The sequence below is a fragment of the Equus caballus genome, chromosome 25 (genome assembly GCF_041296265.1).
Source record: "Equus caballus isolate H_3958 breed thoroughbred chromosome 25, TB-T2T, whole genome shotgun sequence".
Lineage (NCBI taxonomy): Eukaryota > Metazoa > Chordata > Mammalia > Perissodactyla > Equidae > Equus > Equus caballus.
In genome coordinates, this window is record NC_091708.1 from 22,467,600 (window position 1) to 22,492,804 (window position 25,205).

Below are 25,205 nucleotides of genomic sequence, written 5' to 3' on the forward strand. Positions count from 1 at the left end.
AGAGCATATTCATCTTCATGTCCCCCTCCCCTGCCACGCCACTCCCGCCATCCCCCCCCCCCCCACCAGTGCAGTTAATCCAGTTCACTGTACTGAATTGAAGTCAGGTCCACAGAGAAGGGTGACTGTCTGCCATGTGAGTTTTACCATCCCTCCCAGGAGGAATATGTCCCTTACGTCCCCGCAATGCACCAGACACAGTGCACTGTGCACAATAACTAAACTCAACATCTCTCTGAGCTCACTTTCTCCTCTGTAAAATGAGAATACTGCTCGACACCCACTCCCGACTCTTCCTTCTAGGCTACCTGTGAGGACCGAATGCCATGAGGGAGGTGCAACAGTGCTTTGTAACCGAAAGACTGCACAGTTGCAAAAGATGACTACTATTACCAACATTAGCATTTCTAAATTAGTGATCGCAAATACACAACCTGTATCTAACTTGATTTTTCAATAGTTTTAAATATTGAAAGCTGCTAATTGCTTGCTAAGGAATAACACGGCATTTGGTAATCTAAGAACCCAGGTGTCATGGAAGTTCAAACAAAGACGGAGAAGGACTTGAGAAGGTGAGAAAGGCCAGGTGTTCCCTGATAGCCAGGAAGAGACAGGAGCAGATGCTGCCCAGACACTGCCCTGATAGGTGCCCCTGCAGAAAGCCCAATCCACAGCAACCCTGGCCGATGCCAGGAAGCTCACCCAAGATTGCCAAATGGTTTTCCATATCATTTTTCTTATTACCATTTCACCAGTTTAGGAAAAGAAGACCAAGAATGGTGAAATACCATGTCCAACTTCTTTATGGCTTAGACATCTTCAAGTAGGACTGAATCCAGCCATTTCCCCCAAGACCTGGGTTAGTAGGAAGGTTCCTTCTTGGTTTCAAAAGGGAAAAAGGGAACAGGCAGCAAAAAATATTCTATTGATGTCTTTATCTTCCCCTTCCCCAATCTCAATATTCATCTGGTGAGTTGCCTCTAAAATTCATTGAACCAGAAATTTAAGGTTTTAATTTACTTAGGAACCAGCACACACAATCAAAGATTAAAGTAGATGGAAAAACGTCCTTCAGAGGTGGAAAGATGGTGGCCAATTCGTGCACAGCTCCAAATTCTTGGAAGATTATTAGAAAAACTTTGCCAGATGGCCAACATTGAGGTTGATCCCTTGTTCCAAATCCATCTGGGTGGTAGAAGACCTTGAATTACTTGGTCTGTTTACACACACACAGCTGGTCAATCAAGTAATTGTCTTAATCCTAAAGCATACCAGTGATCTAGGTAACTTTTTAACATATAATTGTCTCAGTTCTCTGATATATTTTGAACTAATCCCTCTTAGGCTTTATTTTTACAAATGTTCCAGTAGTTTAATTAATTTAATTTATAACAGAAGCACATAAAAAGGTGATAGCTTCCTTCTCCTTTCCATTGGCATTCTTTTCATTTTGTGGAAGTCTGATGCCAGAACTGCTTTTCTGTACTTAATGTGTTTCTAACTACTTTTGTAATCAGACAGAGGCATTAAGAGGGATTTAAAATTCGATAATGGGATGCCACAAGTCCTAGCTTGTTCCTATCCCAGGTGGCCTCGTCTTCTGGCTTCACGCTGGCTGTAAATCATTTAGGAACCAGGTTCTTTCTTATTCTCAACTTTCGTTTTTCTCTCTTAACACTTAGCTTCATCTGTGTTGGCAGATGAAGTGAAGAATTCAGACTATTACCCTGAAAATTCAACCAAAATTGCCCTTACAGGAATTTTGTTTGCTTCTGTCTCATAGAAGCGAAAGTAGGGGCTTACTTTTTAACCTAAATGACCTTGACAACCGCTTCTGTTGAGCAAACACACAGCCTGTGGAGAATCTATTTACACTCCTGACACCAGGAGTGTTATTATTTATTTCTATGAGCCTCATGCTCCTCCTCTCTGTAAAATAAGAATCACAATTCCTACAATGCCTGGTTGTTGATGAGATTAAATGAGATAAATATGAAGATTTCTGTATGCAGTAGGTGTTCTGTGCATATTTAAAAACACACACATTTGTACATACATACAATATACATTGTACATTGATCAGAATATTTATACTGCACTTTACAATTAATGAAATACCTACCTTTTTTTCTCTTTGATCTTCAGAACAGCACTGGGAAGTAAAGACAGGTAGTCGCCATTTTACAAATGAAGAGCCTTAGGTTAACTGGCGTTCCCAAGACCACACAGCTGGTCTGAGCTGATCCATGTAACCCCTAAGCTCTCTACTGCCCTCACGCTGAAACCCCACGCTCCACACTTGGCTGAAGTATTGGTTCTCAAATTTTGCTGCACACTGGGACCACATGGAAAACTTAAAAATAAATACTCATACTCTAATAAAAATATCAGAGACCTAATCTCCACTCCCAGAGATTCTGATTTAACTGGTCTAAAGGGCAGCCTGGATAGTAGGATATATTTTTTCTCAGTCTCTCTCTTCATTTTCTACTAAACTCTTCATTGTGAGATAATTGTAGATTCACACGCAGTTCTAAGAAATTACAGATATCCTGTGCACCTTTTACCCAGTTCCCCCAATAGTAACGCCTTGCAAAACTATAGTATAATATCATAACCATGATATTGAATTCATACAGTCAAGATACAGAACAGTTTCACCACAAGGATCTCTTGAATTTTCCTTTTATAGCCACACCCAGCTCCCCCTACACACCCATCCCTAACCCGTGGTAACCACTAATCTGTTCTCCATTTCTACAATTTTGCCATTTCAAGAATGTTATATAAACGGAATCATGCAGCATGTGCCCTTTTGGGAATCATGCAGTATATGCACTCAGTATAATCCCCTGGAGATTTACGCAAGTTGTCGTGTCTTTCAATAGTTCATTCCTTTTTATTGTTGAGTCGTATTCCATGGTCTGGATATTCCAGTTTATTTAACCGCTGAAGGACATCTGAGTTGTCTCCAGTTTCTGGTTATTGTGAATAAAGCTGTTATGAACATTTGTGTACACGTTTTTGTGTGAAGATAAGTTTTCATTTCTCTGGGAGAAATGCCTGACTGCGATTGCTGGCTGGTATGGTAGTTACATGTTTAGTTTTATAAGAAAAGCCAAACTGTTTTCTTAGTGAGATAGTTTCTCATCCTCACCAGTTTTGGTGTCATCACTACTTTTTCTTAAAAGCCATTCTGATAGACATGTAACAGTTCTTGCTGAGGTTTTAATTTGCATTTACCAAAAATCCTTTGATGGCTCGGTTGGTAGATCGGAGGACTAGAGATGCATGATCTCAATTTGCATTTATTTCCCTAATGGTTAGTAATGTTGAATATTTTTTCATGTGCTTATCTGCCAACTGTATATCGTTTTTAGTGAAATGTCTTTTCATGTCTTTTTTTTTTAAGGATTGGCACCTGAGCTAACATCTGCTGCCAATCTTCTTTTTTTTTTCCCCCCTTCTCCTCCCCAAAGCCCCCTAGTACATAGTTGTATATTCAAGTTGAGAGTGCCTCTGGTTGTGCTATGTGGGACACCACCTCAGCATGGCTTGATGAGCGGTGCCATGTCCGCGCCCAGGATCCGAACCATCAAAACCCTGGGCCGCCAAAGTGGAGCATGTGAACTTAACCACTCAGGCATGGGGCCGGCCCCTCATGTCTTATGTTCATTTTTTAAATTGAATTGTTTGCTTTTAAGTGTTCAGTTTGAGAATTCTTTATATATTCTAGATACTAATCCTTTGCTGCCTACGTGGTTTGCAAATTTTCTCCCAGTCTACAGATTGGTTTCTGTTTATTTTTAAATAGATTTTGTTTTTTAAATAGTTCCAGATTTACAGAAAAATTGGGCAGATAATACAGGAAGTTTCCATATACCATCCTCCCACCCATACATATTTTCCCTATTATTGACACCTTGCATTAGTGTGGCACATTTGTTACAATTAATGAACCATTACTGACATTACTATTAACTAAATTATAGTTTTCATTGCTGAATAATGTTCTATTGTATAGATGTACCAGCATTTATCTATCAACCTATTTAAGGACATCTCAGTTGCTTCCAGTTTTTGGCAATTATGAATAGAGCTGCTATAAACATTCATGTGTAGGTTTTTAGGTGAACATAAGTTTTCAAATCAATTAGGTAACTACCTAAGAATGTGATTGTTGGATCATAGGTAAGAATAGATTTAGCTTAGTAAAAAAAAAAAAAAAAAATCCACTGCCAAATTGCCTTTCAAAGTGCGTGTGCCATCTTGCATCTTTTATACAGGATGAGCATCTTTTCATATGCTTATTTGCCATCCATATATCTTGTTTGGTGAAGTGTGTCTTCAGATCTTTTGCCCATTTTTAAATTGGGTTGTCTTCTTATTATTGACATTTTTTTTGGAGGGGGGGATTAGCCTTGAGCTAACATCTGTGCCCATCTTCCTCTATTTTATATTTGGGATGCCTGCCACAGCATGGCTTGATAAGCCATGTCCACACCCAGGATCCGAACCAGCCGCCACAGAGGAGCGTGCAAACTTAACTGCTGCGCCACTGGGCCGGCCCCTATCGTTGACTTTTAAGAGTTCTTTGGAGACAAATCCTTTATCAGATATGTGTTTTGCAAATATTTTCTCCATCCTGTGGCCTGTCTTTTCATTCTCATAACAGTATCTTTCACAGGGCAGAAGTTTTTCATTTTAATACAGTCTAACTTATCAATTCAATTTTTTCTTTCACAGATTGTGCTTTTGATGTTGTATCTGAAATTTCACCACCAAACCCAAGGTCACCTAGATTTTCTCCTATGTTATTCTAGATGTTTTATTGGTTTCCATTCTACATTTAGGCCTGTGATTCATTTTGAGTTAATTTTTGTGAAAGGTAAAGTCTGTGTCTGGTTCTTTCCCAAGGCTGCAGCCCCCAGCACAGGACCCAGGACAGAGTCAGCCTCACAGAATGCCCCAAATCAGGACTCTGACTAAGGTGAGGTGGCTCAGGGACATTTGATAGCTCATCAGATTATACAGCTCACAATGTCTGATCCCACAAACACCTGGTCATGGGCTCCACCAGGAGGTGGAGTGGGAAAGGCAGGAACCACCGACTTCTAGGCACAGTCATTCGCCAACTGAAATCTCACAAGACTCAACAGCTTCTCCCTCAGCCCCAAAGTCACTAAGTGGCCACCAAGCCTAGCACTTCTCCATTTACAGCTTTCCAATACACCTCCTCCACTTTCCTTTCCACCCCCAAGAACACTGAGCTCAGGCCTCATCTCCTTACCAATGTGGCTGACCACTGAATCTCCCACTAGCTGTGTGTGATCTCGAGGGAAGAGCCACATTCTGGTCATTTCTGTCTCCAGCTCTGGGCCTCACCCAAGTAAGTGCTTAATGGTTACTAACCATGAAGAATCATTGTTTTAGAATATTTGTTCCTCCCAGCCCCCCAAATTCATATGTTGAAAACTTAACACCCAAGGTAATGGTATTAGCTGGGGCCTTGGGAGGTGATTAGGTCATGAGAGCAGAGTCCTCATGAAAGGGATTAGTAACTTTATAAAAGAGGCCCCAGAGGTATCCCTTATCCTTTCCGCCATGTAAGGACACAGTGAGATGTCAGCAGTCTGCAACCCAGAAGAGGGCCTCCACCATGTTGGCACTGATCTTGTACTTCCAGCCTCCAGAAACTGCTGTTGTTTATAAGCCCCCCGGTCTGTGGTATTTTGTTATAGCAGCCCAAACTAAAGCATACCTGTCTGCCCTTCTGGAAATAATCATGACCTGAGTCAGGAGACCTGGGCTCAACCACCGACGCGGCCCCCTCCCTCTCTGGTCCTCAGTTTCCCCAACTCTGCAGAAGGGAGAGAACAACATGATTTCTAAAGGGCATTCCTCTAACATCCTCTGGATTCAGTGGTTCTGCGTTATGACTGCAAATAGAGCTGCAATTTTGGCTGAGGTCCAAAGAGGAAGGGCCACTAATGGGTGGACACACCACACAGGGGCTGCCCCTTTGAAAGGGGCAGGCAATGAGGAGAGGTTAGTGGGAAGCCTGTGGCAATCAAGCAATGACAAAGTTGTGGGCAGGCAACCTTCAGGGGCAGAAAGAGGAGACTGAAGTCAGACACCTGGTTGTAAGTCTCCCACCCACCACTCAACTATGTGACCCCAGCTGTTCCCTTAGTCTGAGCCTTTTTTTTCCCCTTGGTCCTTGCGTGAACAAGCAGTGTGTCTGGTGAATTAGGTTTTGAACCCGAGGAGCTAATAGAACAGGAAGCCTCACTCTGGGCTCTGAGATGATGTCACCCTCCTGACGGGGATGGGGGAGTCAGTGAGCACCCCCAACCCCACCCCCACCTGCTGCTCCTGAGCCAGCAGAGCAAAAGGTGCTGATGCTTCTAGGCCCAACTCCCCACCACCTTCTGCTATCACACTAGAGCAAGAAATTCAGACTAGACGAGAGCCACTGCATGTTAAAGTTTTATATGAAATTCTGTAAATGTGTATAGAATGGCACGGGGCCGCCTGCCCACAAGGCCTTGCCTATCGGGGCACCGCCGCTCAGCACTTGCTGTAGATGGCTGCGCTGCCCCGCTCCCGAAACTCTTCCTTGCTGACCCAGAGCTGCTGGAAGGCCTGTAGGGAGGCCAGGATGGAGCCGCCGGTCCACACGGAGGTCTTCCTCTCGGGAGCAGCAGCCACTGAAAGGCTGTCCCCAGGACAGAGGAGGCTCAGCTCCCTCTGGAAGCGCTGGGGGAAGCCCTCCAGCATGGTACAACCACCACACAGCAGCACATTGGCCGCCATCTCCTCCTTGAAGCCCGCCTCCTGGCAGCGGCCCAGGCAGGCAGCCGTGACCGCATGAAGGCCGGGATCGCTGCTGCCCACCAAGGTGGGTTTGAAGAGCATCTCGGCACACTGGAAGCGCTCGTGACCGATGGTGATGAGCTTGCCATCAGGGAGCTCGTAGACCACATGCAGCTCCTCCAGACCCAGGCGGAGCTCCTCCTCGGGCACGAGTGCCGAGTAGCAGCACTCCTTCTTGATGTGCTCGATGATGTGCAGGTGGTCGTCCGTGAACTGGTGGCCGGCCCCGTTGAGCAGCTGCAGCAGGTAGTTGGTGAGGTCGCTCCCGGCATAGTCGGTGCGGCTCGTCAGGCCCGGCAGCACGTTGCCCTCTGAGATAGGCACCACATGCGAGACACCATGCCCACTCTCCACCACCAGCCCTGAGGTCTTGCCATAGGAATAGATGGACAGCAGCGACTGGGACGTCACATGCATGGCAGGGATGCCAAAGGTTTCAAACATGAGCTCGGCGTATTTCTCCCGATTGCTGATGGGGCTGAGCGGGGCGTCGGAGAGCAGCACAGCATGATCCTCAGGGAGGATCTTCATGGCTGTGTGGAATACGTACTCCAAGATGTTCTGGACACAGTCCCAATCCACCACGACACCATATTTTAGCGGGTTAACCAGCTTCAGAGGCGCCTCCATGTTGAGCAGCTCGTGGCCCACATAGGTCTCCTTGCGGTTGTCGCCAGCATCAGCGGCCTCGGAGTAGTGCTTGCCCACAGTAGAGGAGATGAAGTAGGTGGGCCTTGGCTCCCCTGCATAGCCACACTTACAGTACTGGGAACCCAGGTCTAAGATGAGTGCCTTGATCTTACGCACCTTCTTGGGCTTCATCTTCAGCTGAGTGGCTGAACCTGTGTCCAGAATGCCAACGTCAGGACTTGGCAGTGTTCCCATCTCTCCAGGGTCACCCTGAGCCGTGCCCATGGGCATGGGGCTAGAGCAGTTTCTCGTTGCCATCTACCTTCCTTGCTCACCTTTCTCACATCCACATCCTAGAGCTCCATGGGGAGAAATAAGAGGGTCCACCTCCAGCAGTGCCTTGGCAACCCCCCCAGGATTGTGATGTCACTTGGGGCTGGTCCATTCTGGCAGCCTGGGGGAGGGCTTGGCCTTGGCAGGCACTTGATCTGTCACGCGTACCCGACTTGTCACCCCCACCCCATCCACCTAACTCGACTTTGCTCCAGGACAGAGCAGGTGGCTAGCACAGCTTTAGAAATGCAAGCATACTGGGGTTCAGAGGTTTCAGCTCCCTCCCCTTACATCCATGCTCCTCATCCCGTTTACCTTTTACCCCTCTGCTTCTTGGCCAAGAGGGTGATAAATATTTGAGTCTCTACAGTAAGCCAGGCACCTCATATACGTTATTTCAAAGAATCCTGAGAGGTAGGCAGAACAGGAAATCAAGGCTCAGAATTCAAATGACTTGCCCATGAGCAAACAGTTCTTGGAGTGTTTGTACTCTAATCCATGTTCATCCAACTCCAATGTACCAGGTCTCCTTAAAGAGCGTGAGGGCCCCAACAGTACTTTCATCCCTTTATTCAACATTTACTGGGGTTTGCAGTGAGTCCAGCCCACTGCAGCCTGCCAGTGATAGATGACAGAAACCCCAGCCATAAGCACTGCCAAGCTAGGTGGGAAGAAGATAGAATGGATGCAAAGGAGTTTGCAGGTGGAAGTCTATTTGAAAAACAAAGATGCATAAAGGAGGAAGAGCTTTTTGGAGGGAGGGCGTCAGAAGGTTCTCTAGAAAGGAGGTGAAGCTTAAGTCGAGTATTGAAAGATATGTGGGTATGTGTCAAGTAGCTAAGATGAGGGAAAGGCATCCCAAGCAGAGCGCACAGCCTGAGCAAAGGTTCAGAGCGGGCATGGTGGGCAATTTCCACGGTAGTTACGGTGTTTGGAAAAACAGACGAGGCTAGAGGGAGCCAACTAGGGAGGGCCTCAAATGCTAGGGGTAAGAGCTTGGGTTGAGGACACCTGGGGAAACAATTTTTAAGCAGGAGAATGCTCAGATTTGCCTTGTAGGAAAATTTGCATTTGGCAATAATGTAGAGGGGCAAGACCACAATCTGAGGCCTGAAAGGAGGCCATTGAAGGAGTCCTTGTGAGACTTGAAGGTGGCCTGAGGCTGGACTGTGACAGTGTGGAAAAGCGCAAAGACCAGGTTCTAGAGAAGGTAGAAGGTAGAATCTAATCTAATTGGTTGGTTCTCCAACTATCCTCAATTCAATCCAGGCTCTTAGTCTAGCATTTGAGGCCCTCTCTCCTTGGTTCCTGTGACCTCTCTAGCCTCAAGCACTGTGTTTCTATTAGATGAGTAGATTAGATGTGGGGCATGAGCGAGAGGGAAAGATGAATCCTTTACCTCTGTCCAAGCAAAGAAAGATGGCCTGTCATCCAGAATGGACAAATTCATTAGGTACCCATAAGGACCTCCATCCCAAACTGCAGCCCCCTCAAAAAAAGACAAGACAGATTAGGGCTTTGGTGGTAAAGAAACAGGAGAAAAGGGGGAAGAGAACCAACTGGGGCTGAGGAAGTTTTCTGGAGAATTAAGAACAGCAGAAGTACCTGGGAAATTAGGTGATATGGATAGGAAAGAGGGATTTTAAGATGTAATTATGAAATACTGCTGTGGAGCACGGACGAATGCTAATGAAGAACTCGTGTGGGTGGTGGCCGCCCTGTGGCCAAGTGGTTAAGTTCGCGCGCTCTGCTTCGGCAGCCGGGGGTTTTGCTGGTTTGGATCCTGGGTGGGGACATGGCACCCCTCATCATGCCACGCTGAGGTGGCATCCCACATGCCACAACTAGAAGGACCCACAACTAAAAATACACAACTATGTATCAGGGGGTTTTGGGAGAGAAAGGAAAAATAAAATCTTAAAAAAAAAAAAACAAACAACTCGTGGGAATTTTTGTATGCTGAATTGTTTCTTGGAATGTAGCACCACGAAACTGTATTGGGTAGGATTTTTAAGGATTTATAAGGATTACAGTTATGAGCATCACCTAGAAGCTCCATTGGTGGTGTCACAAGATCACAGAACCTGAGGACTGTACACTTGAATCCCTTCTAGAACGTCTGACCCAGCAGTGTGGCACGGGCAGCTGTGAGGAATAAACTTCCTCACACTGGATTGACATCTATACCTCTCTGAAGAAGACACTAATTGGTTGGGGTTTTTTTTTTCCTGATTTTTTTCTCCCCAAATCCCCCCAGTACATAGTTGTATATTTTAGTTGTGTCCTTCTAGTTGTGGCATATGGGAAGCCGCCTCAGCATGGCCTGATGAGCGGTGCCATGTCTGCGCCCAGGACTTGAACCAGCGAAATCCTGGGCCGCCAAAGCAGAGCATGTGAACTTAACCACTCGGCCACGGGGCCGGACCCAGGCTTTGAGTGACTTAGTGAAGTGGGATGCACAGGTCAAATGACAGGGTGAATAATGGCCCCCAAAGATGTCTAAATCCTAAACCCTGGAATTTGTGAATATGTTACCTTTCATAGCAAAAGGGACTTTGCAGGTGAGCGTTACAGAGTTTGAGATAGGGAGATTAACTACCCTGGATTACTTGGCAGGCTCAAAGTAATCACAAGGGTATTACTAGGAGAGAGACAGAAGGGTCAAGGTCAGAGAAGGAGATGTGACAACAGAAGCAGAAGTCTGAGAGGTCTTTGAAGATGAAGGAAGGGGCCACAAGCCAAGGAATGTAGGCGGCCTCTAGAGGCCAGAAAAGGCAAGGAAAAGCATTATCCCCTAGAGCCTCCAGAAGGAAAGCGGCCCTGCCAACACCTTGATTTTAGCCCACTAAGACTGACTGTAGACTTCTGACCTCCACAATGGTAAGATAATAAATTGATGTTTTAAGCCATTAAATTTGTGGTAATTTGTTACAGCAGCAAAAAGAAACTAATACAAGCTCTTAGAGGAATCCAGGGCAGTGAAAATGTACTAAGCAGCGGCAGATTTCTCAGAATTCAAGAGGCAGGGTTAAGGAAAATAGATGACTCTAAATTAAATATGCCTCTGTTTATCACAGAAGCTCTTTTGAAATAGAGTCAAACAATCCAAGTTGGCCATGCAAACCCCTGAGTAGCAGAGGCAAGTAAACTTTTTCAGGCAGCCAGGCATGAAAAAAGTACTTTCCTATTCTTTCAAATCCAATGCCATCTCATCCTCTACCCATTGAACCAAGAAGCTGAGATTTTGTTTTTGAGATGACAGCTTCGCTGCCCCCATCAGATAGTCACAAGGCTCATGAGACTGGACATGGTCCTTTTCTTCTCACACCCCACAAGGAGCCAAGAGCATCCACAGTAACCTCCTCAAGGGAGAAAGTCCAGCACTGTAGTAACTGTTTGTTTTATGAAGAGCACAGGAGTCCATAAGATTGGATTCTGGGGGGCTGGCCCCGTGGCCAAGTGGTTAAGTTCGCACGCTCCACTGCAGGGGGCCCAGTGTTTTGTTGGTTGAAATCCTGGGCGCGGACATGGCACTGCTCATCAAACCACGCTGAGGCAGCGTCCCACATGCCACAACTAGAAGGACCCACAACGAAGAATATACAACTATGTACCGGGGGGCCTTGGGGAGAAAAAGGAAAAAAATAAAATCTTTAAAAAAAAAAAAAAAGATTGGATTCTGGGTGCCTTGAGGATGGCTGGTGCCAACACCAACATGCCCACCTTCAGAGATGGCAAGTGAGATGGTGGTCAAGCAACCTCAGAGACACATCAGGTCTCATCAAGTTGTGTCCACAGCACATCCCTAGGAAGAAGTCATAGTTAGGAGAACTTGGCCACTGCTAGCTAAATCTCCTTGGGTGAGCTATGCAGCTAAGAGTTTCAATGTTCTCATCAGTGGGACTTCTGATCTAGTTTTGTTGCCAAGCCAATGACCCTGGATGAAGGAGGAGTGTATGTCCAAATTTGTGTCCAAAAATAATTCCTCTGCAGATTGTCCTAAGGAACAAGTGAGACAGAAGTACTTGGCAGTCACCATAGCAGCAATTGGTCCTGCTAAAATCTAAATCAGATGGTGTCAACTCTCTGCTCAAAATTCTCTAGTGCTTTCTGACCTCCCACAGAGTCAGACCCAAAGTCCTAGCAATGGTCATGAGGCCTGATGTGAGCTGCTCGCCCTCCCCACACCCTAACTTCTCCCATCTCCACTGCTCCCTCCACTCCAGCCACACTGATCTTCTTGGGATCCTCTAACCTGAAGATTGACAACCATTTTCTGTAAAGGGCCAGATAGTCAACATGTATTTTCAGCTCTGTGGGCCATACAGTCTTTGTTGTAATGACTCAATTCTGCAGTTGTAGAACGAAAACAGCCAATGTACACGAATGAGTGTTCCAATAAAATTGTTTACAAAAACAGGCAAGCGACCAGTCTGTGGACCCCTCCTCTAACTCATCAGTCACACGTCCGCTTCCAGTAGTCTGTACCTGCTGCTCCCAATATACATGTGGCACTCTCCTTCACGTCTTCACTCAGGTGTCACCATCTCAGAGCCCAGGCCAGGCACACTAACACAGCCGCCCTCCCCTGCTCTTTTTCTTTTGCCCTTAACATCTTCTAACATATATTTATGTTGGATATTGTCTGTCTCTCCCCAACCCCCATTGACTAGAATGTAAACTCTACAAGGGCAGAAATTTTTGTCTTTTTTGTTCACTGCTGCCTTGTATTCCCAGCTGCCTTGCACCTAGCAAGCACTCAATACATATTAACAGATTGGATAAATCAGGTTTAATACAAGATTCAAAAGTTAAGCCACTTCAAAAACTACCCCAAATTTACCCCAACATGGGACAAAAGTTCCCAGTATCTAGAAAGCCCCAGGTCACTGGATTATGTCATAATCAGTGATGTCATCATTGGGGAAGTTCTCAAGTTGCCCTCTGATTTAAGCCTTTCAGGCCTTGCAGCCAGTGGGATGGAGGGGCTTTCTGAGAGCACGAGGGCTCTTAATAGTGTGTGGGCTCCACAGACAGCAATCACAGGGGATGGGCCTGCCAAGAGAGTGCGTGAACAGGTGTCCCTGCAGACACAAATCCTCCAGACTGCCTCCCTAAAGGACGGCCCGGCAAAGCGAGCAGTGTGGGTTCGCTCTAACCATTCGGAGCCAGAAGAACCTACCAAATCAACAGTGGTCAAGGAGAAGCCCAAGCTAGGGGTGACCAAAGCAGTGGTTGTGGACCTTGGCACTGGCTACTGTAAATGTGGCTTTGCTGGGCTGCCAAAGCCCACCCACAATGTCTCATCGACAGTGGGCAAGCCCTACATGGAGACTGCCAAAACCGGGGACAATCGCAAGGAGACATACGTGGGGCAGGAGCTCATCAATCCAGGGGTTCGTCTCAAGCTAATTAATCCTCTGCGACATGGCATTATCGTGGACTGGGATACAGTGCAGGATATCTGGGAATATCTCTTCCATCAAGAGATGAAGATTGCCCCAGAGCAGCATGCAGTCTTGGTTTCAGACCCACCCCTGAGCCCACACACCAACAGAGAGAAGTATGCTGAAATGCTGTTTGAAACCTTCAGCACTCCTGCAATGCACATCGCCTACCAGTCCCGCCTATCCATGTACTCCTATGGAAGGACCTCCGGCCTGGTTGTGGAGGTTGGCCACGGTGTCTCCTACGTAGTCCCCATCTACGAGGGTTATCCTTTGCCCAGCATCACTGGACGGCTAGACTATGCGGGATCTGACATGACAGCCTACTTGATGGGCCTGATGAACAACTCGGGGAAATACTTCACTGAGGACCAGATGGGCATTGTGGAGGACATCAAGAAGAAATGCTGCTTTGTGGCCCTGGACCCCATTGAAGAGAAGAAAGTCCCAGCTACTGAGCATATGATCCAGTACACGCTGCCAGACGGGCAGGAGATACACCTGTGCCAGGAAAGGTTCCTCTGCTCAGAGATGTTCTTCAAGCCTTCTCTGATCAAGTCCATGCAGCTGGGACTCCACACCCAGACAGTGTCCTGCCTTAACAAGTGTGATATCGCCCTCAAACGAGACCTCATGGGGAACATCCTGCTCTGTGGGGGAAGCACTATGCTCAGAGGCTTCCCTAACCGTCTGCAGAAGGAGCTGAGCAGCATGTGTCCAAATGACACCCCCCAGGTAAACGTGTTGCCTGAAAGAGACACTGCAGTGTGGACGGGCGGGTCCATCCTGGCATCACTTCAGGGCTTCCAACCACTGTGGGTCCACCGCTCTGACTACGAGGAACACGGGCCTTTCTTCCTCCACAGAAGGTGCTTCTGAACTCTGATGAGGCATGGTCGCTGTGGTTGCCATGCATCAGCTATGCTGGGTGAGCACCCATCCTACATATAGGGAGCTGAGCCAGCACAGACACTCCTGTACTATTAAACGATCCTCATGTTCCCCTCCACAGTGTTTCTCTATTTCCTAACTTAATGAGAACAACTTCATATGTGCAGCAGCTGCCTTAAAATATACAACTGCCAAAACAAAAGGTGGGGTAGGGGTCGGCCCAGTGGCGCAGCGGTTAAGTGCTCAGGTTCCACTTCGGCGGCCTGGGGTTCACTGGTTTGGATCCCAGGTGCTGACATGGCACCGCTTGGCAAGCCATGTTGTGGGTAGGCGTCCCACATATAAAGTAGAGGAAGATGGGCATGGATGTTAGCTCGGGGCCAGTCTTCCTCAGAAAAAAAGAGGTGGATTGGCAGTAGTTAGCTCAGGGCTAATCTTCCTCAAAAAAAAAAAAAAAAAAAAAAAGTGAGGCAGGGACGAGTGTGGACGATGGATGAAAAAGACATGCATTACATATTGACTGCTTACACATTCTTGGGAGAATCTAGCTCTAAAATTATGTTGTCCCTTATTTTGTGTATTCCCCATTTTAGGAACTATTGTATTATTAAAATACGCTCAGGAAGAGGACTGTGACGCAGATAGATTACAGAGTAAATGCTGCTGGGGCATATTAAGAGGATCCCTTTCGATACACACCAAGTAGTATGCAGTGATGGTTTGATCTCCCACAAATCAGCAGAGTATTTTCATACTTCATCAGCAATTCTGAAGGCTTGGAAAGAGCTGACAAAGATGTCTGATTCCTGCTTTAACTGTACTTTCTTTTAGTTCCAACAGTCACTTATGTCTCAATACCAGTTCTTATCAAGCCATCACGGTGACTGGCTGCTGAAACCTGGTACATTATGAGAAGGTATGTGTATACGTCTTACAGGGGCAATTCTTCAGAGAACAAGTGCCAAATAGATTCCCCCTTTTTAAAAACAGGGGTCAGGGGCTGCCCCTAACCATAGTGGTTAAGTTCATGCACTCCACTTTGGCAGCCTGGGGTTTGCAGGTTTGAATCCTGGGTGTAGACCAACACACCAGTCATCAAGACATGCCGTGGCGGCATCCCACGTACAAAATGGAGGAAGACTGGCACAGATGTTAGCTCAGTGACAATCTTCCTCAAGCAAAAAGAGGAAGGTTGGCAACAGATGTTAGCTCAGGGCCAGTCTTCCTCACCAAAAAAACAGGTGCACAAAAATTGACAATAAAGGCATGGGAAAAGATTAAAAAAAATATATAGAGGTCAGAATTATCTTAGGTTATCAACACTGAGGTCATGAGGATGCAAGCCATGATCTTCTCCAGACACTTCAAGAAGCAGCTGCTCATCTCCCACCAGATTGGATTTTCCATCAGCCTGAAGCGTATACGGCTGGGGTATGGGATGGGCTCAGGATAGAGGCTGCTGGTTCTGGGGCTGATGGTGTGGGTCTGTGGGAGGCTGCCCCATGATGGTAATTCTAACCCAAATGAGGAGTCCAAGGGAACATACAGACCCTCATGGCCAGGGAGGCCCTTCCAGGGCACAGCATGTTCTGTGGTATTCCTGCGGGGGCAGTTTGTAATTGGCACATAGGTTTTTAGAACAGATCCCAGGACATTCTCTGCCGTCTCTAAAGCTCACATTTGAACAAGACCGGCAGGCAGCACAAAATAATGGAAAGAACATGGGCTCTGGATTCTGTGGTTTGAAACCTTAGTTTACCACCTAGCTGTGCGACCTGAGTCTGCTTACCTGTGAAATTGAATTCAAATACCTACCTCACACAGCTGATGTAAAAACCAGAGATAAACACTTCAATACCAGTGCCTGGCCTCCAGGAGGTGATCATAAGAGCTAGCTAGTATTATCTTGTAGACTTCTCTCCTTTATACAGGAGGCCAAAAGTCTTACTGTGGTCCCAAGCCACACGTACCCTCAAAGGCACACATTCAAGCACTCACAGGGGAGCTACAGCATCTCTACCGCCCCCAGGAGAAGCCCTACGGAGTCACCCTCACAGCCTCCAGGTTTGTCTAGATAGCCCTGAAAGACCTATATGCCTGACCCTGGATCCAGGCCTGGCACCAGCACGCTGGAGCAGGGAAGCAAAGATAATCACAAAGGGCATCTGGCATTCCTACAGTTCAGCAAGGATGACTAAGCTTTACCCTGGAGCATCAGGAATCAGCTGGGAGCTGGATACACTGACTCGAGGGAGAGGACTGTCTTGTTCCCCTCAGTTTCTGCACAAACCACTCTACCGTCAACACCCCACGAACATCACTGACAGGGGAGGCTGAAGTTTGGTTAGTTCTTAACCTTTGAACCTCTTTGGCAGAGTGGTAAAGCTTACAGACTCCTCCTCAGAACAACATTTTAAAATGCATAAAATAAAATATACAGGATTACAGAGGAAAGAAATCATACAGAAATACAGTATCTTCAGATCCTTCAAGGGTCTATGAACCCCAAGTCAAAAACCCCCAAAAAGGTGAGGGTCTTGACGAAGAGGAGGCATGGGAGGTGGTTCTGGAGGATGGGACTCTCCAGGCCATCCTAAGCCTACATGTTATACTGCATTTTAAAATGAAGAATGCAAATACAGGCTGAACAACTGCCTAGTCTTTAGTCTTTTTCAAAGCACTTTTATGAATTCTCTCACATGATCCTTATACAATTGCCCTTGTAGAAAAAGAGAATCCTCCTCACACACAAAAAAGATTAGTTTTATTAAGCATGTGGAAGTTATCTTAGCTCAGTGGTTCTCAATTGGGGGTAATTTTGACCCCCCGATGACATCTGACAATGTCTAAAGATATTTTTGGTTGTCATAACAGGAGCAGGGGGTAGGTAGTACTGGCATCTGGTGGGTAGAGGCCAGAGATGTTGCTAAACATCCTACAATGCACGGGACAGCCCCCACAACAAAAAATGATACACCCCCAAATGTCATTAGTATCAAGGTTGAGAAACGCAGCTTTAGCCCAATGGGGACACGAGGGTGGAGGAAAACAAGATTCATTGAGATTAAATGACTTTCTCCAAGGACATTAAGATGGATGGACCCACAGCCTAGTCCTTTCCTGAATATCAGGAGGACATCTGTTGGTCTTAAAGTTCCTGGGACTTCAGATCCAGTACGAGTAACGGTGGAGCGGCCTACTGTGGGCATGAGGCACAGGCAAGCTCACGGAGCACACAGAACCTCAGGAATCAAGAGCAGGCCTTCAGTGTCACCAAATGTCACCATATGAGCTTTGGCTTGTCTACAGCATCTTGGATATTTACGGTTATCAAGTTTTTCAGATTTCCATCCTCACCCCAGTTACTAATAAACATGACAGACAAGGAAGGACAACTAAACACTCCCAAGGGCTCGTCTAGGTGGTGCTTCTAGTGAGGCACAGAAGTTTACGGGCCAGCACAGGAAGAAAAAACTAATTTTGCTTCCTAAACTTGCAGTCACTTTAAATTACTAAGAATTGTCAATTTTATTTATTTTTAAAAACACCCTCTTCAGTTATGGCCATGGAAAATCTCTCAAATGTGTGCCTATGTGTATACACACACAAATATTATGTGTGTATATGGAGGTAGATATGTAAAATTTATTTTAAAATATGCGGCAGTGCTAAGAAATTACATCAAGCTATTCTTAGAAAGACATCATAAAAACATTAACTCCTGCCTCAGTTTTTTAAAAGGTAAATTTCAAATGTACTTGGATTGTAGCAGGCAGTCCTTTGCAAGTTTCCTTTTGACGTCTGGAGCATCGGAGCAAAGCTAAAACAATGGAACCAACAAAATAATTGAGGCTTTTAGCTTATTGCAGCACGAACTTTCCTTGGGACACAGTTCAAATTTTGGGAAAGAGTTACATACCCTTTTCTAGAACTTGCCAGACTCTTTCCCCCAAATGAAGCATTCATCACTCCCAGGAATTTCTCCTTTTCCCATACACTACATCTTTCCCCATGAATTCTTCCTTGACTCTGCCTTTAATTTGGAGGGTCTGCCCATGCTTACTTCTCCAAATGACCAAAATTCCACCTTGCTCAGGTGAGAGAGATAGTGACTGATAGTAATTTGTATCCACACAAATTCGTTCTCACTGCTTCAATACATTATTTTAAGGAAACTGAACATCCATGAAAAGTCGCACTTTTCTCAACAGACACATTTGCTTCTATTTCCAACCCATCCACGTCGATCCCTTTACTGTGCTCCACAGCAGGATCACTATAATATAGTAAGATGTCACAGAAGTTACCATGTTCATTTACCTACGCCAAAGAGGAGTCACGACGCACTTTTAGCATTTCAACATTGGGCACTTCATTATAGCAAATCCATGATGGGTATGAGTCAAAAAGCAGATTTCTCCAAAGCAGGATATATCATCTTCTTCTTCTTTTTTTCCTATTATTTTGTGAAAATTTCCAGACATACAGAAAAGTTGAATCATAAAGCGAACACACCCAGATTCTATAGTTAACATTTTTCTATGTTAGAGAAAGTTTCTTAAATCACAATTCTGGGTATTATCTATACTCCGATGATTAAAAGCAGCATTTCCTGTTAGTTTATGTACAATAACAAAGGTCTGATTCTTGTATTAAACACGTGGAACAGACCTTACCCAAGAATCAGCCACGAAACTGTTGTCAAAATGAACTGAACTTTTTCTAGACTTACCAAAAAGATAAAACATTCTCATTTCTTTCAAAGAAAATAACTGAAAGACAGAGGTACAGAGGTCAGTTAAGCATGATAAAGAAATGAAATAGCCTAGACGCTGACAAAATATTTTAGTTAAAAGTAGCAACACTTAGGGGCTGGCCCGGTGGCACAGTGGTTAAGTTCGCACGTTCCACTTCTCAGCTGCCCGGGGTTCACCGGTTCGAATCCCAGGTGTGGACATGGCACCGCTTGGCAAGCCATGCTGTGGTAGGCGTCCCACACATAAAGTAGAGGAAGGTGGGCATGGATGTTAGCTCAGGGCCAGTCTTCCTCAGCAAAAAGAGGAGGATTGGTGGCAGATGTTAGCTCAGGGCTAATCTTCCTCAAAAAAAGAAAAGAAAAAAAAAGCAGCAATACTTGGAGAAAAAAGAATAAATTATAACTCTGCATGCCATATGATGCACAGTGCTTACCATACCAAATGTGCATGATACTGCTTCAGAAATTCTAATCTGTTCTAGCTCTAACACGGCTAACTCTCTAGCAGAAAATTCACAGGCAGTATAAATAGTCCCTATGGACATTATAGGGATAGGAGGCTCAACTCAGTTATAACTGGAGGCACAGGACTTGGTAAAATGTTAAAAAATAGTGGCCATTAGCATAGGAAACCTTTTTATTCTGCTTTAGTTCAAGGTGAAGAAGCCTTTTAAGTGATTTGATTTGACCAAATTTTGGTAGCACTAATAAGCCATGTTGTTTACATATAATGCTCTCTTCCAGGAACATAAAACAATTCAGGAACATTTTACTTTTCTTTACACTTTTGAGGTAGCAACCGTGAAACATTAATCCCACTTAACTGAGGCACAAATTAATTATGTGACTTAAGGTCTCAGTATAAATCAGACCTGTAGTGGGACTGAAACCTAATCTCCTGATTATCATAAATACCAGAAATATGCTCTCAAACAGCACTGAAGAAATGATGTTACATTGGTTAAACCTTAAAGTTTTGCTAATGATTAAAATTATATGCAAAATAAAATAAAATTGCTTGGTGTCTGCTGAGGTCTGCTATACAGAGCAGCTCTCCAGAATGCTAAGGTAGATCTCCGTCTCACTCTTGCCAGTTCTCAACAGCCAAGGCCCGTGGAGCGAGGAGTGGAAGGAAAATGGTCTTGTCTGCCAGAGCCCTCTAACTGGGGTCAGAGTCACTCTAGAAGACTCAGTTTCCACTGGGTTCTTTTGTTGATCTTTGGCGGTATGAAAAGCTCAGCATCTAAAAGAAAGGAAAGGGAACTGTGACAGACACTCTCTCTTGCTGGCGGGAGCCGAGGCAGTAACTAACACTAAGGGAGCGGGCTTTGCAGCTACCAGATGACCTCAGAACCAGAGTTAACGTGTCTGTTACCCTTGCAACCTTCAGTCAGGGCAATACAGCCCGGAGGCCCCGCCCTGAGAACACGGATTGCATTTCAACTTCAGCCATGTGGGAAGGTAGAAGAAAAAATGCCCACTGAGTGATTCAGAGTGGAAGAATGTTGTATATTTCAAATGGGGGTGGTGGTTACAAAGCCATATACATTTATTAAATCTCTCAAGCTGTACACCTAAGGTCTGTGCATTTCACTGTATGTAAAATTCACCTTAATTATTATAAGAGTAAAAAATTGTGGTGGCATGGATTAAATAAAGTTAACAGACAAAAACTACTTAATGATAAAAAATTCCATAAACACAATGATCAATAAAAATGTCCCTACTTTAAAAAAAAAGTGAAGGAGCAGGGGATGGCTGGGGGAAAATTCTGTCACTGTTACCTAAAACTCCCGGTCCTCCCTCTTTCAGTTAGATTTGTGGAGTCTCTCATCTAACAAGGAATCATATACAGGAAGCAGAGATATGAGAAGACATGTATATATAAGGATGTTCTTTCCCAGCATTATTCATGATAAACTTCTAATACACCTGTACATATGAGCCATACAGACATTAAAAATTATTTTCAAGAATATTTAACAATGTGAGAAAAAATGTTCAAGATAAAAAGTTCTTAAAAACATGATATTCATACATAAATACATGCAGGTACATACATATGGTATGACCAGAAATTATTGAATTTTCATTTTCTTTGACATACTTTTCTGTACAATCTAGATTTTCTCTACCAATCTTATCAGTTTTATAATTTCACATACAATTACTGCTCTCTAATCCCTCAAACAAAAACTATATACACAAAAAGGCCCCAGGAGGTTTTGGTTATTTAAAAATACTGACCCTGAAAAACCCTACTTAAAGAAATTCATTGTTAACAAGACTCATAATTTCATATTAAATAAAGATTAAACTTTGAATAAAACTTTATATTTTTTAAAAAAAGAAAAGTTATGAAAATAGTCTATCTTATTTTTAAAAATTAGGCATAACTACAATGATATTTGATTCCTTGACTTAAGTAACAATAAAGAGCAAGTACTGCCTTTTTGGCAGGAAAGTAAGTGTTCTGACAAACTGTACAGCAGCAGGAGACAACATCTTTCAATCTCTATGTTTGAATTTCACAGCACAAACACAGTCATTTTTACAAAGATACTTTGAGGGCTTTATCAATTTTTCCAGGGACTTCTCTTAATCCTCTGACAGTCAAATAATTTTCATTTGAAGCACTTATTTTGTTATCAATTGTAACAAGTCTAATGGCTATGATTCAAACACTTCTCTGATAACTCTCTAATCCATTTTATGAAATGCTACATTTTTGCAAGACTTGCAATTGATCTGCATGCTGCTGCATTGCATCACAAACATGAAACAATCAGAGAAAATGCCCCAATAAGTCACTGATCCCACTGTGGGGATGTGTGAGTGCACTTAGCTGCTCCTGGCAGCTGTGGGGGGGTCAGCTGAGGAATATTTGAGTGGGACTAATGTTGTGAGTAGTTCATCTGCCTACTTTTGGATTATAAGAACTTCCTTCTACACAACCTTGCACTCACGAAGACACTGACATTACATCCTCAGGTAATGAGCTTCAAACAGTCTTGAAGGTTCAGCTGGACAATGAAAGTGCTCTTTAATAAAGCCCTCTAGATTACCCCAGGGAAAGGTCAGCATCAAGCCAGCAACAAGGAAAAGGGGGTAAAAATCACAACTGAATTGAACAAAGTACAAACTAGACAATTACCAAACTTGCCCTGGGTCTAAGCTGAATTTCAGCACCTCAGAAATAACTGTGTGTTTTGGGACCGATATCAAAAGCATCGTGTGTGCCAGCCTCCAGGAAGAAGGGAAGCTAGCGATATAGTAGTTACTGTTCAGATGTATGAGCTTAGCTGGGATGAAAGGGAGGTAGTTGTTTATTCCTGGTAGAAACATAAACTGTTAAAGTTAAATTTAATTTGAACACCCAAAGGCTACTTCAAATGTCATCAAAATGCTATTATAGTACAGCATTTAAATGAAAAAATTTCAAAACACTGCCTGTCACATGCTAGAAACTACAAATAACAATAGGAGAAAACTGCCAATTATTTTAGAACATACCACTAACTTTTCAGAGCTGTGAGGTTGGTATGCTTGATTGATCCACCCGAAGCACAAATACTCAGGCACCAAAGTGATCTGTCAAAAGCTTCTAGCCAACTTTCAAAAGAAAGCCTTTAGGGCTTTTAACTTTGAGGGATATGCAATCTAACTGAGAATCATCTCCCCCAACAAACAAACAAAACATTTTGGGTAGAATTAAATACGAAATGCAGATAAAAAGCTAACAGCCTTTGGATTTGCTTTCAAATTATACTGTCAATCCTAAAGATGATTTAAAGGTTCAGCTCTTAAGCAAGGATTATGAAAATGTCCCTAAGATGCAATGCGTAACTGCCAATAGCAAAAAAGGATGATTCAGAAGAATCTTTAAAATGTGTATGTAAATTAGACTGTTTAGACTCAAACTTCAGCTGTGATGTGCCTGTACGGGTGAGCGTATGCCCTTGTTGTGACAAGTGTATGTCAGGACAACTTTTAAAAAAATTACACGTTTAATGTCACATTGGATTCCCCGCCTGCCAAGTTCCTAACACTAGAAACATCAAACTGATTTTACTAAAGACAGAGTCTTAGAATTGAGGGCATACTGTAGTCAACAGCCAATCTCTCCTTATACTGCTGACCTTCTCACGCAGAGAAAGATATGCCTTCTGCTTAGCACTGTAACGATTTACAGGGAAAAAGTACTAACCAAGAAGAGGAACAGAAGTCTTCTGTTGTTGATAAGAGGCCATGATACTATTTGCAGTAGAATCAGGACCTAGAACCTAAGTAGAAAGCAGACTGTATCAGCAAAGAAATGGTATCCTGCACACACGCCATTATCATACTCTACCAACAAAAGCAAAAATGTAATTTTCTGGTCATTTGCCCCAGAAGACTGAGAAGTTAACATGATCTGAACAGAAGAGGGGAGGGGAGGGGAGGGCACGGGAAGGCATTATAAATTCTTAGTTTCAAATCACTATAGTTTTGAAGATGATCACATTTCTTCTAGGAAATACCTATTACAGTAAATTCAAGTATTTGTGGGGGTAATGATTCTTAGTTGCGTTTATTTTTAAGGTTTGTAAAATGCTTCTACATGTACCCTGTTACCTAACCTTCAGAAGATTCCAGTAAAGTGTACAGGGGAAGTATTATCCTCATTTATAACAGGAAATCAAGGCCCAGTAAAGCTATGTGTTTCGAATCAGTGAGCTCATTACCAACCTCCCTCTCAGCTCCAAAGACAGCCTTCTGTACGCTGCTTGTGATGCTGGTCCCAGAGCCTGAGGAAACACTCCTTTCTCAGCTGGCTCGGCTATGCTCCGCCCACAGCAGACACCAGAGGGAGAAAGCAAGAGGAAGGAATTCGCTCCTTCGTTTGCTTCCTTTCACTCAACAGTAGCTCTTTACCCCAGAAGCAGCTGTTCACTCCAGTTTCCGTTTATTTCCATATACTTCGAACCAGCCTCAACATGCCCCTCAGAAATATCAGCACCAGCTGGCTGGTACCCCCTTCTCAGAGGGTCAAGAAGCAGCTCAGCAGGGCCCTAGCTCCAAGCTTCTAAATGCCAATAACCCCAACTCTTCGTCTTGCTCCCTCAGCCTTCGGGGAAGAAGCCGCTGCGCACAGTTATGCCCTCAGTGCTCCTCCCGTGTTCCCCTTTGCCTTTGCAGTGTTCCCACACTTGGTTAAGCAGTTCCACATATTAAATTCTCTCCAATAAAATATTAGCTGTGGGTTTTCTTTTCCTTAATGGACCCTGACTGATACACCAGCCTTTCTGAATCAAAATCGAAACTCTTAACAATAGAGCTGAGGTGTGAGAGACTGAGCAGAGGTATAAATAGAAGATAATACGTTAGAATTCTTGATAAGACACAACATGCTTAAACCTAATTAGCAAAGCTTGTCACAACAACATAGAAGTGTCAAGTCAGATTTTCCATAAAGACTTTAAAAAAGTCTGATCCCACCCATAAGTCTGAGCAGCAAAGTGAGAAGCCAGCTCTAGTACTGGCTCCCGGACTCCGCAACCCACTGTCACTGAAGCTGGGGGCAACCATCCAACTTTCCCATCTTCTCCATGGCGCTGCTTCATGGGAAAGGAGACATAAAAGCCCGCTTACTAGGCCAGGGGGTACTAGTCACTGTGCGGTCAAATTAAAATACTCTTACTGACAACTTAAACCTAAGCCTAAAATAACTTAACCATGGGATATTATGTTTCAAGAACAGGAAAGTCTTTTGCTTTGACTTTTAAGAGATTGTGTGAGTGTAATAACCTGTGAAAATGATGAAAAAAATGCACATTCTGTGTCTGAGGAAAACTTACAGGTGTAGCTGAACTCTGCTCGTGGGTGAGAGTCCAAATTTCTGGAAGTGACCTTTCCATTAGCTGCAGAGTATCTTCAAAGGCCGTCTGTAATTCCCTTCCTTGCTCATCAAACTCAAACAGAAAGAGCACCTTTAAAATATGGTATACTTCATCTAGAGAGAAGAAATTTGAGAGAGTAGTAAGGTGCATCCCAGTTTCACTGCCTGAATCATAACATAGCTTCTTTCCTAGCAAAAAATATCTAGTATCACACTACAGTTGCCATCTCCTACACTTTCGTTTTTCCCAAATGCTGGAATAATTCAACATATCTACTACTAAAAGAAAAACAAACACACTGGGGCCCAAGCAGAAGCAGTGTCTCCACAATCCTTTATCCCGGTTTCAGTGCGAATGGCTCAGAGCTCAGGGAGGTGGATGCCAATGGAGGAA

At 44.3% G+C, this 25,205-nt stretch overlaps 3 protein-coding genes across 13 annotated transcripts in view; 1 reads left to right on the forward strand and 2 right to left on the reverse strand.

Moving 5' to 3' along the window:
* Positions 1-6,473: 6,473 nt before the first annotated feature.
* ACTL7B (actin like 7B) lies at positions 6,474-7,824 on the reverse strand. The gene has a single exon (XM_005605685.4). It carries the CDS (start codon positions 7,822-7,824, stop codon positions 6,571-6,573), a length of 1,254 nt encoding a protein of 417 aa, XP_005605742.1. The 3' UTR covers positions 6,474-6,570.
* Positions 7,825-12,818: 4,994 nt separating this feature from the next.
* Positions 12,819-14,295, forward strand: ACTL7A (actin like 7A). Its single transcript, XM_001916296.5, has one exon. The coding sequence runs from the start codon at positions 12,819-12,821 to the stop codon at positions 14,163-14,165; it is 1,347 nt and encodes a 448-aa protein (XP_001916331.2). The 3' UTR covers positions 14,166-14,295.
* A 4,229-nt stretch (positions 14,296-18,524) lies between these two features.
* The window catches only part of ELP1 (elongator acetyltransferase complex subunit 1), a 52,267-nt gene continuing 45,586 nt past the window's right edge, over positions 18,525-25,205 (reverse strand). For 6 of the 11 annotated variants that reach the window (XR_011432551.1, XR_011432549.1, XM_023629846.2 and 3 more), the window contains exons 35-37: positions 24,771-24,925; positions 23,141-23,216; positions 18,525-20,176 (exon numbers count right to left, since the gene is read on the reverse strand). Coding sequence is in view for 4 of the 11 variants with exons in the window: in XM_023629846.2 (XP_023485614.1) it covers positions 20,109-20,176; positions 23,141-23,216; positions 24,771-24,925 (299 nt within the window). In the remaining 7 variants the exon portion in view is untranslated. Of the gene's footprint in view, positions 20,177-23,140; positions 23,217-23,661; positions 23,753-24,770; positions 24,926-25,205 lie in introns of all 11 variants that reach the window. The other 5 variants (XR_011432547.1, XR_011432550.1, XR_011432545.1 and 2 more) reach the window with 1 other exon arrangement.

Bases quoted from the DNA above. Each gene is read 5' to 3' on its own strand.
- ACTL7B (XM_005605685.4), bottom strand. From the start codon at position 7,824: ATGGCAACGAGAAACTGCTCTAGCCCCATGCCCATGGGCACGGCTCAG.
- ACTL7A (XM_001916296.5), top strand. From the start codon at position 12,819: ATGGAGGGGCTTTCTGAGAGCACGAGGGCTCTTAATAGTGTGTGGGCT.